The sequence below is a fragment of the Bubalus kerabau genome, chromosome 3, assembly GCF_029407905.1.
Source record: "Bubalus kerabau isolate K-KA32 ecotype Philippines breed swamp buffalo chromosome 3, PCC_UOA_SB_1v2, whole genome shotgun sequence".
NCBI lineage: Eukaryota > Metazoa > Chordata > Mammalia > Artiodactyla > Bovidae > Bubalus > Bubalus kerabau.
The window spans coordinates 116,534,202-116,551,286 of NC_073626.1; the positions used below are offsets into that span (position 1 = coordinate 116,534,202).

At 44.1% G+C, this 17,085-nt stretch overlaps 1 protein-coding gene across 4 annotated transcripts in view; it reads left to right on the plus strand.

The window, feature by feature from the left end:
* Nucleotides 1-17,085, plus strand: part of TMEM163 (transmembrane protein 163) — a 270,249-nt gene that overhangs the window by 211,211 nt on the left and 41,953 nt on the right. For all 4 annotated transcript variants that reach the window (XM_055572764.1, XM_055572765.1, XM_055572766.1 and 1 more), the window contains one exon: nt 11,197-11,293. In XM_055572764.1, coding sequence (XP_055428739.1) covers nt 11,197-11,293 — 97 coding nt within the window. The remainder of the gene's footprint in view (nt 1-11,196; nt 11,294-17,085) is intronic.

Consider the following 17,085-nt stretch of genomic DNA (forward strand, 5'->3'; position numbering starts at 1 on the left):
TTATCTTCCCTTGGCCTCCCTGCCTGCACCCATGACCCTCCTTGGTCTGCTCTCAACAGAGCAGCCAGATTGATCCTGCGAAAAATAATGTGAGTCATTTCTCTATTCAATCCATTGTTGGTTTCATTTCATTGTTGGTTTCCCATCCTACTCAAAATAAAAGCCAAGTCCTAGTATGACCATGTATGCCAGTCAGGAGGGCTCCATTGCTGTTCATTGAAAATGCTGGGTTCCCTCTGTTACCAGGCCCTTTCCAGATCCTTCAGCAGCAACACTATAGAAATGAACATCACTTCCATAAGACCCTTAGATAAGCAAACCTTTCTTATTAAGAGAGGGAGCTTGTGCACAAGGGAGAAGGCAGAAAAAAATCGTGCCAACTCCCTAAGTAGAAGGGACAAGTTGCTTTTACAACAAAAGGGAGGGTTTGCCTCATGATCACTGATAATTTCCAGAAATTGTCCACCTTTTTTGATCAGCAGCAGGTGGCTCCAACTGGATATTGGCAATAGGGAGCGTTTCTGTGAAGGGAAAGGAGTGCAGGAGAATTTTCTACGAGAAAACATCTGAGCAGATGTGTCTAAAGTTTAGAGTTGAGGGACTTCCCCGGCAGTCCAGTGGTTAAGACTTCATGCTTCCAGTGTAGGGGGCAGTGGGTTCAATCCCTGGTTGGGGAATTAAGATCCCACATGCTGCATGGCATGCATAAATAAGTAAGGCAGTCTTATTAAACTTTTTTCTATAGTTGAACTTCTTGTCTTCTGGCAACTAAGTATATTCTTGAGTGTAACACAGGTAAACTTAATATTTTATTCCTGCAAGTCTGGCTTTTGTCTCTGGGACTTGGGTGTTTGTTCTTTAGTTACCAAGGCCTGTTTTGCCCAAGGCTGTTTCTTGGCCTTATTTCCGGAATGGCTGCGCTCATATCTTCCTGTCTCACCTGCATGGGCACCTTTGCTCCTCGTGCTCTCTGTCTAGAGTGCTCGTCCCTGGGTAGCTGTTCAGCTCACTCTCCCATCTGTGTTTAAACGCCCCCTCCTTAGTTAGAGAAGGGTGATGACTCTGTGTAGAATACACGCCTCTTACTCTCCTCCTTTGTGCTGCTTTACTTCTGTAGAATGTTCTTGTTTGTTCACATGCTTATTGTCTGTCCCTCCCTGTGTAAGCTGCACGAGAACAGGCTGTTATTCATGTGTTTCTTTGGTGCTGAATCCTGGCACCGGAACACTGAAGGCGTCAACTGGTAATTGTGGATTCAAGGAGACTAATGAGGCTCTTAGGTCTCAGCATACAGCCCCCTTGCAGCATATATGGGAAGTAGAGATACTGGGTGGGGTCTGGCAATCACTAGGAAGGTCGTTCCCAGTTCCTTTTTCTCCTTGCATCTCTCTATACCCAAGAAACAGCATCCTGAGACCTAGGGGCCCAGGAAAGTGGCCCTGGGCAGCAAGGCTTGGGTGATGCTGCTTCCCCTAAGCTCCAGGTATCTGGCTGTCTGGACATTGCTCCTTGAGCTTTGTGAGTCCTAGACTAGACTCCCCACCAGCTCCCCACCCTGGTCTCACTCCTCCTGCTTTGGGATGTGCCACTACCTCTTTCCTTTTGGAAAAAAGATTGGGTTTTCCTGGCATCCTTCTCTGTTGTCCAGTTGGTTACCAGGGTCCATCCCTTCTGCCTCCGCAGGGTCTTTCCTATTGATCCCTCTTAGCTGTCACGGCTACTCTGTAAGGGGTCATTACTCGTTTCCTTGACTACTAGCCTTGTCTCCCAGCTGATTTCCTTGCTTCTAGTTTCCTTCCCTTCAACTCTGCCAAACTCCCCCCAGTCAGAAGGTCTTTGTAAAGGCCAGATCACATCATGTACCTCCCTTGCTTAAAACTGTTTAACAACTTCCTGTCAGCACTACAGGCTTCCTCAGCCTTAGACATGTGTGTTCCACCTTGATGATTTGTGCCGTACCGCCTATGCCGTTACTTACTTAACATTTATTTAAATATAATCATATTTGACATTTTTTTCTTCAGCAATAATATCCTTGTAGGCATGGAGTAAAAATCAGTTTTCCTAATGTATATTAAAGTGTATGACTATTATATATAATACACTGGTCTATGTACTATCTAAGATGCATTGTAAATATCATGTTGTCAAATTCTTCCAAAAAACTGTGAAGAGGAAGGAACACTCCTAAAGAGATTATCTGAAGCCACCGTCAATCTGATATCAAAACCAGACAAAGATACTGCCAAAAAAGAAAATTGTGGGCCAATATCTTTGAATATAGGTGCATAAATTCTTAACAAATTTCTTAGCAAACTGTATCCAGCAATATAAAAAAAACTCATACACCATGACCAAGTGGGATTCATCCCAAGTTCCTAAGGCTGGTTCAACACATGCAGATCAGTCAATGTGATTCACCACTCAAACAAAAGGGAAGACAAAGACCACACGATCATCTCAGTAGATTCAGAAAAAGCATTGTGCATATCGTGGGTGATGCTGTGCCTGCCATCTCGAGGGGACTTCCAGGACACAGAGGGCCCTTCCTCACGTGGCTCTTGCACGGCTGCTCCCCTAGCCTGATGATCCAGGAAGAGCCTCTCCACTTTGGATTTCCATAGAAGCAGGGCTGCACAATGTGGGGTCTTCACATCTTTGCTTATGAAGTTCCCTCTGCCTGGAGTGCCCTCCACAGCCTTTCAGCTTCTCTACTTGATGGCTCGTGTCTAGTCCTCTAGACCCAGGTTACCTGTCACACCACAGTGCCATCCTTCCTTCCCACTTGGTCCCCAGGTTGTGTTGCATCGCTTTGGTTTCTTTCTTCATTCTGTTCTTTGTGCGTTATCAGTTTTCACATTCACTACTAATGACTGTCCAGTAATACTTTTCAGGTTTCCTATCCCAGGTGTGTGCTCTCGGGATGCTGGGGCTAGGTTTTGTTTTCTTACCTTGGCATTCCATTCACCTTAAAATGTGAATGAATGCAGTTACCCCAGTGGAGTAGTAGATGTTCTAGGCTCGCTTGAGATAAGGTGAGATCAAGAGTGAGGCATGTGAACCTGGTAGATGGGGGTTAACCGGAAGGAGAGAGGGGATGCATTGATTGAGAAAGGCACCAAAGGCATGATGTCCCTTCACAAGGCTTTTCAGAGTAGAACCTGCTGGACTCCCCTGATGGCTCAGATGGTAAGGAATTTGCCTGCAATGCAGGGGACCCGCATTCAATCCCTGAGTTGGGAAGATGCCCTGGAGAAGGCAGTGGCAACCCACTACAGTATTCTTGCCTGGAGCATTCCATGGACATAGGAGCTTAGCAGGCTGTAGTCCATGGGATCACAGAGAGTCAGATACGACTGAGCGACTAGCACTCCTACTACCTACTGCTGGCCCACATCAACTTACCTGATTGTTCGTGTCTCTCTCTCTCTCTCTCTCTCTCTATATATATATATATATATATGTATTTAAACTAAACAGATTTTTTGGTGAATATCTGTGTTTTCAACCCAACCATTAGAGTTCCACTGTTCAATATGGTATGACCACATGTGGTCATTTATTTTAATTAATTAAAAATTTAATTAATTTAAAAAGCATTAACATTGAATTTCTTCCATTGCAATTAGCCACATTTGAAGTCTCTGTGGCCGCATGTGGCTAGTGGCTACCCTTTTGAACAGAACAGAATGGAACATCTCCTTCATCACAGAAAATTTTATTGGTCTGCACTGCTCTAGAATCTGAGTCTTTAACAAATCTCCCATGCTGATTTTTGTCCCTAAAATTGAAGCCAAGAAGAAAGTCCTATGTCAGTGAGATTCCACTTGGATAGGCTTAATCAGCTTGTATATTGTTCATTTGTTGAGTAAGGAGAGGTTCTTAGTGATTCGGTCTTGAGGAGATGGATGATCTTATCTTGGACAGGGTTTGACCACGTGCCTGTAGAGCTCTAGCCTGAGTAGCCATCTCTGGTCCAAGCCACCCTGCCTCTCACCACAGCCTGTTCACAAAACAGCAGGTGGATGAGGTTAAAGCTAAAGAGAGAAGAGAGAGGAGGACACAGGTAGAGAGAGGAGATGGAGATTTAGAGCCTATGAGGGTCAAGCAGGTAAGATGAGGAAGAACAGAAAGAGGAGGGGAGCAAACTCCTGCAGTGGAAGAGGAGGTGGATGTTGGTGGCCATGGCGTGAAGGGAGGCAGGGAGTCTTGAATCAAATGTTGGCTGTTTGGCGAAGCCATTATAGAGAATGAGAAATGGCTCATGGCATTCCTGGTGCACTTTCTCTTGTCTCCTAGCTGATTTTGTGTGTTGTTTTACTTAAAATGGCAGACTACATGTAGTAAAAGAGGACCAGCTAGAATGAAACAGCATTAGAAATCATACATCCCTAAGAACCACATGTACTTGTGACTTGACTGTCTTTCATTTTTTTATTATTTCATGTTTGATTGAAGATGGACCCAGATTACAAGTGCTGTGGAGGCTGGGGTGGAAAATGATAAAACATTACACTTTAAGCTGTGGACTGAATTGGTAAAATGCCAGAGCAACTGTGTTTTAAGGCTTTTGTAAATTAGGAGATGATTAGAAGAAGTTTCTCTTTGGCAAATAACTTAGAATTGATAAGACCCAGGCTTTATTCATATGATTTCAGGCCTTTAAGCCTACAGTTGACCAGGGACCAAACTTCCAACCTTCTCTCATTTGGGATAAGAGAGTGTCTGCCAGTTGGTTTCCTGTATAATTTCAGAGGCAAAAATTAATACTGACTGCAAGGTGATAGATAGATTTACAATGCTGAAGAAATTTGCAGCTTTTAGGAGGAGAAAAAAAAATATCAGTGGCTTCAACTATTTCTTTGGATTTTACTAATCTTTCAGATATTAATAAGTATATCTTTGACAAGATTAATACTACAGTGTTTCTCAAACTGCAGTGAATGTCTGAAGGACTTATTAAAATACAGATTGCTAGATCCCCATCTGCAGAGTTTCTGATTCAGTAGGTCTGGGTTGACCTCCGGCATTTTCATTCTTAACAAGTTCCCAGGTGATGTGGAGACTGCTGGTCCATGGACCACGCTTTTATAATCACTGGTCCTGTGAGAATTTAAATGCAGCGTCAGTCTGGATTGGGACATTGTATTCAAGGGGGGCAGTTCATTTGAGGAGAAGGGGGCGACAGAGGATGAGATGGTTGAATGGCATCACCCACTCGATGGACATGAGTTTGAGCAAGCTCTAGGAGATAGTGAAGGACAGGGAAGCCTGGCGTGCTGCAGTCCCTGGGGTCGCAGAGAGTCAGACACAACTGAGTGACTGAACAATAACAACAAGCAGTTCATTTGCCTCTTTCTTTTTTTATTCAATTAAGTTTTATTTCTTTTACCTTGTATTTTTAAAAGTTGTATTGAGCATACTATAGTTGATTTATAAGGTTGTGTTAGTTTCAGGTGTAAGCAAAGTGAATCCGTGATATCCTCTGTTTTTTTTAGATTCTTTTCTCGTATAGGCCATTAGAGAGTGCTGAGTTCCCGGTGCTGTACAGTAGGTCCTTATTAGTTAGTAGTGTGTATACCTCAATCCCAATCTCCCAATTTATCCCTCACCCCAAATTTTATTATTTTTAATTGAAGTATAGTTGATTTATAATATCATGTTAGTTTCAGATATATAGCATAGTGATTTGATTTTTTTTTTTTTTTTTTTTGTAGATTGTATTCCATTAAAGGTTTCTACAAGATATTGGGTATAATTTCCAGTGTTATACAGTAAATCCTTGTTACTTATCTGTTTCACGTACGGGCATTTGTATCTAGGAAAGGGAAACTACAATAGGGAAGGCAAATGTATAGTGAGAATGGAAGAGCTCTTAAATAAGCCAGTATAAGGATTAAGAAACAATCCAGAAAATTATAAAAGCCATCCTTTGCTTCTTTCTGACTCAGTGTTTTCCCGCTGTAGGGTTTGGGCTGGAGGGAGAAGGAGGTGTGTTCGCTGCAGTGACCTGGCTCTACACTGCCTTCTGTCCCTGCCAGGCCAGCCTCTCCAGGTGAAGGCCGTGGTGCTCTGATGGAGCAGGTCCCTTCCCCCATCCCTCACCGCCTCCCCACAAACCAGGAAGCAGCCCACACTTGCCCATTCGGAAGCAGCCACATTTGCAGCGTTTGCTCCTGACCCAAATCTTCTCTGTTTCCGGGAGATCGCTGCAGTCCCAGGGCAGTGGTGGCGTGAGGATGTCACGTGAAGGCCCAGAGCCTTTGAGTGGCCAGGGAGGCTGACCACTGGGAGGACGTCAGGAGACCTGGCTTCTGTTTCTGGGTGGACTTCAGATTCCTGGGGTGACCTTGGGGAAGCCTGCCAGTCCTCCACAATCCCCTTTTGACTCCTTGTGTCTGTGAAACAAACCTCTCCCAACCCCTGACCCCTCCAGTCCATGAAATAACAGAAAAACAAAAACCTAGGTCTGGTCAGTGGCCACCAGGGCATTTAGGAGCTGATGTGCAGAACTCTTGAGTGCCTGAGGAGAAAGCTGCTGTGTAAACACAATATATTATTAATAACATGTTAAAAAAAATGGCATCACACGCTCAGCTAATAATAGCTGCTTTCAGCTCTGGGGGAGCTCTGACACACAGGCTTCCAGCAGTGTTGATGAAAGAGTGACTGGCTTCTGAATTTGAAGCACATTTAAAAAAAGATGAAAATAGGTTTTTAAAACATTTGGAGCATATTTGTAGGTATATTTTTGAGGCAAATATGATAGATCTGTAAAATTCAACATGAATAAACAGATCATCAATTTCTTTGGATTTTTTTTTTTCATTACATTTCGGAGTTGTTTTACAATGTGGGCTATTCTATAGGCATTTTGGCTCAAGTGTTAGGAGTCTCTTTCCTCTTCCCATCCCCAGTGGTAAGTGGTTGATGCCCCTTTAAACTCTATGGGGGGGAAACTTACAAATCAGTCGGTGGTTAGGTAATCAGTCAATATAGGAAAGTGGCTCAGCTGGTAAAGAATCTGCCTTCAATGCAGGCCACCCACGTTCGATCCCTGGGTTGGGAAGATTCCCTGGAAAAGGAAATGGCAACCCACTCCAGTATTCTTGCCTGGAAAATTCCGTGGACAGTGGAGCCTGACAGGTTACAGTCCATGGGGCCACAAAGAGTTGGACATGACTGGGCAACTAACACTTCATTTCAGGGAGTCAGACCTTCCTGGGTGGACCCCATTTGTGGCTCCGATCAGTTAATGATTATATATACTCTACAGATGCATGCAGGGGCACCTGCCAGGTGCTGCTATAGATATTGAGATATGAAAATATAGTTCTCACCCTTAAGCAACTTCTAGGTAGTTTTGATTGAAGATATATAAGCAAGATATTATGTAAGGAGACCACTGCATCTTTTATACCTGTCTCCTTAACAGAATCCAACAAAACCCAAATCCACTTTTTGTGCGTTATCAAGGTGTGCCTGTGTGGACTGGGAGAAAGAGAGAGTCCTGCAGCACCACTGGTCCCTGTCAGGAAGCAGCTCAGACGTTTGTTCCTGTCCCTTCTGAGGAATTTGGAGATGGAGGCTTCTTGAGGATGTTGTGGTAAATGCTCTACAGAAGGTTTAGCACCCAAGTGGTGCCTCTCACTTGGGTTCTCTCATGCCTCAGTGAGAGAAGACCGATCAAGTAATGGGTGCGCTGCAGGTTTTTCAGGGAACATTAGACCCCTCCTTCCTCAGCAGCTGGCGGGGGGCGGGGGGTTCCTTCTGTTCAGAGAAGGATGGATTTTCACCCATAGTGGAAGCTCGCTAAGGGCAGGGCCTTCCCTTGAACTAGGCCTGGGACTCAGCCCTGAGACATTATTCAGGGAACTGCCTGGGGAGCTTTATTTTTCTCCTGAAGTATAGTTGGTTTACAGTGTTGTGTTAGTTTTGGGTATACAGCACAGGGATTCTGTTTTATATGTGTGTGTGTGTGTGTGTGTATCTTCCCTGGTGGCTCAAATGGTAAAGAATCTGTCTGCAATGTTGGAGACCTGGATTCGATCCCTGAGTTAGGAAGATCCCCTGGAGAAGGGAATGTCTACCCATTCCAGTATTCTTGCCTGGAGAATTCTGTAGACAGAGGAACCAGCTGGCTACAGTTCATGTGGTTGCAAAGAGTCAAACATAAATGAATGACTAACACTTTCACTTTTTCATATTTATGTATATACATGCATATTGGAGACAGAAACGACAATCCACTCCAGTATTCTTCCCTGGAGAATCCCATGGACTCTAGAGAAGCCTGGCGGGCTACAGTCCCTGGGGGTCGCAAAGAGTTGGACACAACTGAGCGACTAACACTTCAGTTCATATACACACATACATACATACATTCTTTTTCAGATTCTTTTCCCTTATAGGTTATTGCAAGATATTGAGTAGAGTTCCCTGTGCTGTACAGGAGAACCTTTCTGTTTATCCATATTATATATAGTATAGCATGGGTGTTCAGTTATGTCCAACTTGACACAACCCCAGGGACTATAGCCCGCCAGGCTCCTCTGTCCAAGAAAGACAGTAGTGTGCGTATGTTAATCTCAAATCTCCTAGTTTATCCCTCCCCAACTCTTTCCCTTTGGTATTCATAAATCTGTTTTCTATGTGGGTCTACTTCTGTTTCTGAGAAGCAATTTAAAAAGCAAATACAGATGCCTGTATTCACCCCTAGAGATTCTGATAAGATTGACCCTGAGTGGCAGTCCTTGGGATACTGTTCCAAAAAAATTCCTCAGTGGGGTGTAAAGTGTGAGGGCTAGGAAACCAAGTTGAAGATTAAATTTATCTGAAAGCGTGAAGCAGAGAGAGCATGTGTGTTAGTCACTTGAGTGGAGGCCTGACTTTTAGGCTCTTTTCCTGAAATGGCACCTCTCACAGTTCCATTTGCTAGCAGGGAGAAGTGGTTACTTCAAGTACTGGGCACAGTGGGTCCATAGTCGTTTGTCCTGTGGGATAGCTGGGCCTTGGGCCAGTTGCTTTGGGAGCTTTGATCCCCCAAGCCCTGGAATCCCTGGTCCTGCCCCGGTGTCTGGTCACTAAAGGGCCCTCCAGGAAGCCGTCTCATTCCTGCGTGATACCCCTCTTGGCTGTGGTCCCCTCCACCCTGATCACCCTACCAGGACTGTGGTGACCAGCGCCAGGCACTCCACCTTCTGTAGCCTTCTTCATTTCTGCTGCTGTGTCCCTGGGTGCTTTTTGCCTGTAATCTCGACACACCCACACCCACCCACCCACCGACCCCCACACACCTACCTGTAATCTCTCCACACACATGCAAGCACACACACTCACACCCCACCATCCCCCACCATCCCCTCGAGTGTATGTTTCCCCCCAGGCTCCTTATGAGGATGTGTGGCGCCTGGGGTGGATCACCTGCCTGGTTTATAGGTCCAGGAGTCTCTTCAGCTCAAGTCTGTACAAGAGCCCCAGCCTGCTTATTACTTTTCCTTTGTTCTTTTGTGTTTCACACCAGCCCACATTGATCGCTTCTTCCTGTGTTTTTGATTTTGTGATTTTACTTTTTGGCCTCATGCTAGAGCATGTGGGATCTTAATTTCCTGACCAGGGATCGAACCCATACCCCCTGCATTGGAAAGTGGAGTCATAACCACTGGATTGCCGCTGAAGTACCTTCCCATCTGTGTTTTTGAGAGAATAAAACCTACTACTAATGTGTTGATAAGAAGCCTTTGGAGTGAACTCCACGCACCCTGTTTACCCCCTCATTTCTGACCCTTAGGTTTGGGAAAAGGTGTCTGTCTATAGGCTGGTTAGGATTCTAAGTAGGTGCCTCTTTGGGTCCTTCTATTAGTCCAGAACATGGTAATTAAAGCATGGGCAATGAAACATGGTTTTATTTTGTAGCTTGGGAGGAGGGCTGAGAAGGCTGCTAAGTGATGGTGACTGCAGGTTGGGACAGGAATGATGTAGGGCTTCTTGTACTGGTTTCTTTTCTATTTCTCTTCATTTTCATTTGGTATATTGACCCTTGTATCTCTATCATCATTTCCTCAGGTTTACTTTCATTTTCTGTATTCTTCCCTTCTGTGAGTGTCTGGGTTGCCAGCTGGGGCATCCCAAGCCCCATAGTCATCCTCCCAGCTCCACCCCACTCCCCTGGCCGGGTGTCCTCTGACTTTTCCCATGACCTCATTCCTAACTTGCTCTCACCTCTCCTGTGCATGGTGTCTTGGTTGACTTCATCCTTCCTTTTCTCCTCTCATTTATTTTTTAAAAGAATTGCTTCATCCTGCCATGAACACTCTTTATTTTTTTGCTTTTAATTTTATTTTGGAGTATAGTCAGTTAACAATGTTATGATAGTTTCAGGTGGACAGTGAAGGGACTCAGCAATCCATATATATGTATCCATTCCCCCCCTACCCCATCAAACTCCCCTACCATCCAGGCTGCCACATAAGATTGAGCAGAGTTCCCTATACTATACAGTAGATATTTGTTGATTATCCATTTTAAATACAGCAGATGAACTCTCTTCTTTTGTCATTACTGAATCATTCCTCTTTTTATGTTTGAGAAAATCCAAAAGTGTCTGTCCTGTTCTATCAGCAAGAGACATGCAGGGTGTGCTTTTCTCTTCCATCATTTAAGCCAGGATTAATGGATTAATTTTTTATGCTCTGTGCATTATCTTATTTTATCTTCAGGTAGGAAATGTTACTCCCACTTGACAGATGAGGAAATAGAGGCTAAAAGAAGTTTGGTAGCTTGACCAAGATCAAGCAGCAGGTTAAATGGTAGAACCTGGAAAGTCTCACGTCAGAACCTCCACTCTTTGCTATTAAACTCTGTACTCCAGCTAGAGGAGGGGTGACATGTTGTGTTGCCAGGCAGGAGAAGGATTTCATGGCCTTGAAGATCCTTTCATACCAGCATTCGTGGGATGCTGTGAGGTCATGTAGGATGGTGAGACCCTTTCACACGAGGTTGATTTTGATGATAAATCACTGAACTGTGTTCTAGAAATGATTCAGTATTAATTCTGATACTGTGGGTGGGCATGGTTGCAGTATGGCAAATTATGGTGGATCCTGGGGCCTCGGGTTGTGTCATTGTTACTGCCATTGTGTGAACTAGCCAGATGGAGTTCTCCCAGGTGATTCCCAATGTTCTGTTTCTTTGCAGAGCCTGTGTCATCTTGGGGGTGATATTCCTTCTGTCATCTGTGTGTATAGTGGTCAAAGCTATCCATGACCTCTCGACGAAACTGCTCCCGGAAGTTGTAAGTTTCTTCTTTTTTCTTAAGTCTTTCCTGAGGGTACCAGCCTCTTGTATTACCTCTCACCCCAGACTTACTAGGGGAAGTTGGGGAGGTGGAGAGAAAATAAACAGTATCTTAGGAGTCCAGAAGACCTCATATTAGAATGTAAATGACTCAGCGGAGAAAAACACTGGGCAAGACAAAAAGATAGTTGAGCTGGTGCATGTTCTGTGTCTTTTGACTACTTTTAATGTCTTTTATATTAAGAGAAATGAGGTGATTTTTATAGAGCAGTGATCCAACCTGTGTTGTTTGCATCTGTTCTGCATCCACTCAATGACTTATAGTAAGAATTATTTTTGTCCTTGCACCTCAATTCAGTACATAAATCTATTCACATTAGATTTTCTGACACAACTAACATTCAAATGCAGAAACTGGAGGACACAATTTCATATTAAAGTGTGTTTTCACCTCATTTTCTTGGTGAGAGGCACCAGATTCTTTTTTGTTGTTGTTTTTTTTTTTTTTTTCACTCTGATTCTATTTTTGCTCCGCATCTTATGAATACTGGTAAAAAAAAAAAAGACTTTTACAGTCTCCTGGAGGCTAATTTACCTATCAGGAGATGAAGATACTGCCATTACAATGATTCTCTCTACAAACTTACCTCAGAGATATGATGGGTTTAGTTTCTGACTGTCACCGTAAAGCAATTAATGCAATAAAGCAAATCACACATTTTTTTTGGTTTCCCAGTGCACATAGAAGTTATGTTAATACTATGTCTATTATATGTAGTCTGTTATGTGTTCAATGGCATTATATCTTAAAAAACAAAACCAATGTACATACCTTGATTTAAAAATACCTATTGCAAAGATAATGTGAGCTATCATCTGAGACTTCAGCAAGTCACAATCTGTTTGCAATGGTAACATCAAAGATCACTGACCACCATAAGAAATGTAATAAAACGTGGGGGGAGGGGGATCGTAAACTGGGCGATCAGGATTGACATATATACATGAGTCTATATAAAATAGGTAACTAATATGGACCTGCTGTGTAGCACAGGGAACTCTACTCAATGCTCTGTAATGACCTATATGAGAAAAGAATCTTTTAAAGAAGAAAGAGTGGCTATATGTATATATGTAACTGATTCTCTTTGCTGTACATCTGAAACTAACACAACATTGTAAATCAACTATCCTCCAATAAAAATGTTTTTAAAAGTTTGAAATATTTTGAGGATTAACAGAATGTGACACAGGGATAGAAGGTGAGCAAATGCTGTTGGAAAAAATGGTGCCAATAGACTTACTGGACACAGGGTTACCACAAACTTTGAATTTGTAAAAATAATAATAATAATTATCTACAAAGTGAGGTGAGATGAGGTGCACCTGTTTATAAGTTGCATAGTGATGTAATGCAAAATTACAGGCTCTTCTTTCAGGGTGTGACTTGGTTTGTGCTCGACTATGTGCACCATCTTATAAAAGGCCTAAGTAATGAGACCTTTAGTTTCACCTTTAGAAAAACACATGTTAATCTTTTGGGGGTAATGTATTGCATGTGTGTGTGTGTGTTTATGGGGAAGATGAAAACGGAGCAGGCATTACACTGTTTTTAGTAGAGCTGTTAAAGTGACTGCGTTAAGTTGTCCTGTGTACCTAATGCCCCCACCCCTCGCCAGCTTGAACCTGAGATTAGAGCCATTCCCTTGGTACCTCCTCAGGACCTTAACTGTTATTTATCATCGCAACTAACATCTCAGTGACACGGAGGAAAGATGGATAGCAGGGTAGTAGTGTACCTACCTATGGATTTCATCTTTTTCAGAAGAGCTGGCTCAAGCAAATAATCCCATGTCTTATACTCCATATGTTATATCTTATCTTACTTTGGTCTTCCTGGTTACCTTGAATCTGGACTTGTTCATCGTCTTCCTTCATCAGACTGACTATCATGTGTTCCATTCCACCAGAATCTGAAGCTTGAACAAAGTGAAAGTGAACATGTTGGTTTCCCAGTCGTGTCCGACTCTCTGCAGTCCTATGGACTGCAGCCTGCCAGGCTCGTCTGTCCATGGGATTCTCCCAGCAATAATACTGGAGGGGTAGCTATTCCCTTCTCCAGGGATCTTCCTGACCCAGGGATTGAACCTGGGTCTGCTGCACTGCAGGTGGATTCTTTAGTGTCTGAGCTACCAGGGAAGCCCTTTAAAAATTAGTTGCTCAGTTGTGTCCGACTCTTTGCAGTCCTATGGACTGCAGCCTGCCAGTGTCCTCTGTCCATGGGATTCTCCCAGCAATAATACTGGAGGGGTAGCCATTCCCTTCTCCAGGGGATCTTCCCAACCCAGGGCTCAAACCCGATCTCCTGCACTGCAGACAGATTCTTAACTGTCTGAGCCACATCTAGACATAAAAGTATTGTGTGATTAATTAAGATGTCAGTCAGATAACATCTTTGCATTTTACAAGGGGTGGAAATCTGACTCCACTCCAAGAAATGTTTATTGGTGGGAATTTTCAGCACTGGGCTTGTTGACATTTTCATTTATTTAGGTGTTAAAAATTAATGTGAGGCAGGGCTTACTTGATGTAGAATGGATAGCTGTGCTCATAGACCTTGTTTGTGGCCCTCCTTGTTTTTGTCTTGTTTTTGTTTGTTATTTATCATCACAACTAACATCTCAGTGACACGGAGGAAAGATGGATAGCAGGGTAGTAGTGTACCTACCTATGGATTTCATCTTTTTCAGAAGAGCTGGCTCAAGCAAATAATCCCATGTCTTATACTCCATATATTATATCTTATCTTACCTTGGTCTTCCTGGTTACCTTGAATCTGGATTTGTTCATCGTCTTCCTTCATCAGACTGACTATCATGTATTCCATTCCATCAAAATCTGAAGCTTCAAAAAAGTGAAAGGGAATATGTTGGTTTCCCAGTCGTGTCTGACTCTCTGCAGTCCTATGGACTGCAGCCTGCCAGGCTTCTCTGTCCATGGGATTCTCCCAGCAATAATACTGGAGGGGTAGCTATTCCCTTCTCCAGGGGATCTCCAGGGGTTTTAACTGGAAGCAGCCTTATATCTTATGGTACAAATATTCCTAAGAGAAGAAGCTCACCAAGTTAAAATCCACATCATTGCTAGGGTATCTCATGCCCAGCCTAGATGAGATCAGAGAGGGTGAAGACCTCTATGATTGAACCAAGACTGTCCCTGTCCTGGTAGGGTTCACACCAACTGTATGTTGTTAGTCCCGGTGTGGGATTTAAAAATCATACCCGCTTATGGTCATCCTGTCAGAACTCTAAGGAAAGATGTAAAGTGGTCTGTTGTATTTGTTTGTTTTTTTAGACCTTCAGGGTTGTGGAAACTCTGGCATATTTATGTAACCAAGTAACCAAGGCATATTTATACTTAAAATATTTGGGGAACCCTGGTTAGGAGCAGGTGATTAGTTTCCGGCAGACCAAATGCAGTCTGTGCCTCTTGGCGGCTCATAGTTGGTGGTAGTTGAAACCAGGGAGACTGGAGTTTAGGGTTTTGATATCCTAAATTTTACGTCCAAGTTACACCTTCACCCTTGCCCTCATCTGCAGAACTGCCTTTTTTTAAAAAGATTTTTTTATATGTACCATTTTAAAAGTCTTTATTGAATTTGTTATAGTATTACTTCTGTTTTATGTTTTGGATTTTTGGCCATGATGTATGTAGGATCTTAGCTCCCCAACCAGGGATCGAACCTGCACCCCCTGCATTGGAAGACAAAGTCTTAACCACTAGACCACTAGGGAAGTCCCCAGAATTACCTTTTGATGTATGATTTCCATCAAGTTGTTACATGGGTTTGTCTGAAGCAATGTTTTCCCTGCCCCAGGCCTGTTTCCCCTGCAGCTTTCTTTTTAATATCACCGGCACAATTCTCAGAGTGCGAGTAATTTGTGAGAATGGGTGAGTTTTGAAAGAAAGCCATGCTGTTAGGAATCACCCTCCTGTGAAGTTGGCTGGATCTGAGCCATGGTGTCGCCTGCTCCTCAGCAGCCTCATGCTGGAGGAGACAGGCCAGCCCATTCTCAGGGGACCCCCGAAAGGATTCCATAGTGTCTCCTGCAAGGGCCTCTTGGGCAGATGGCTTAAGTTTGCTCCGTCATGGCCTGCATGGGGTCTCATTGGATCATTGACGAAGCAGATTCCAAAAGAGCCTTCTCAGAAACTCTGCATGAACTGTGGTTTCTTAGAAGTTGGGGAGTGTGGGTGCTGCCGCAGATGCGGTGGCAGTGGTTTGGTATTATGTCTGTGGCTACTTTGACATGAGCATCATTGTGTTGCTGTTTTCACACCCACCACGCTCTAGAAGGGAAGGCAGGGACAGGTGGCACACTTCTGTCTTGTGGTGGCACCTGGGGGCTCCGAAAGCAGAAGTGAGCTTCCTGAGGTCATCAGCTGGCTGATGGCAGTGCCTGGATTTGAACCCTTGTCTCCTTGTCTCGGGCTGTCTTGGATCCTGATACTGTGGGATTCCGTGGTCCCACTGTTCACTGGCTTTTCAAGTTTGAACCTTCTGTCTTATTTCTTCTCCTTTTTTTTTTACCCACTCCATTTGTTTTTTGCTTTGCTTTTTCTTGTCCTCACATATTCAGGTGGAGGTGCCCGGCTCCCAGCTGATTCCATCCCTGGCATTTTCTGACTGCCACTGCTGCTCCCACCCTGCGGCCCCCTGCGATCTGTGCCACTGACCAGGGTGTGCTCCTGTTGCTTTGTCTGTTGAAAAGCATGCATGCAAGTGTACCCAGAAGCCATGGAAAAGCAGAAGTAGGGAATGAGGGAATTCAGGGGTTACATGGAGTCACGTGGAAAGAGGGGAGGGCGTGGAGGCTGAGTGACTCCCCCCGCCCCAGTACCCATGTGACCACTGCAAGCAAATTGCTCCATCTCTCTGACTCTGGGCTTCCGGATATGCCAAATGGGGACAATACTTTCATCAGGGGTTTATGATAAAGATCAAGTGAGCTGTTTACTTAAAATAATCGATATTATTAACAGGAGACAGTGCTACTAAGGTGGTGACTACTCTTGCCGTTCTGATTTTAAAGTTTCTGAACTGCTCGTGGCCTGAGTTCCTTTCAGAGGGGCCCCTTGATCCCTCTTTCCTGCCTCCTGGTCCCCCTCCCCCTGGCTGGATAGGACTGGTGCTTGTCTCTCTCTGGCTTCAGGCGGCCACAGCCAACTCTGGGCCCCTTCCTTTTGGGAACCCCAGCACACGGTGGGCAGGCGTCCTCTAAGTCTAACTCACCACTCGTCGGCTGTGAGACTTCCGGCAAATTGTGTCTTCTCTCTGAGAGACAGTTTCCTTCTTTGTAAACGGGTGTCACGCCCCCTGCTCCACAACAAGCATTGTGAGAACTAAACGATGTGATGAATGCGGAATTGCTCCATCAACTGTCGTGTGCTTGGCGAAAGCCGAAGGTATTATGTCAGATCCCATGACCCAGGAAGTCTCATCCTTTCCCATGCACTTTCTCTCAGTGACCTGTTGAGTTGTACTAGCTCATTACACTTTTCTGTTCATAGACTGTGACTCGTTTACCTTGAGCTCTTGACAGGGTCTGGGCCTAACCTCCTCCGTAAGTCACATGCACTAAAAGTGATAACAATTATAATTACAATGACGCATTGTTCCCAATTGGCAATGAATAATATATGGTCATATGCTGATAATAATAATTGCTGCCATGTGAGTGCCTCCTGATCCTTACTGTGCCTACTGTCTAGGCACTGGGGATTCAAAGT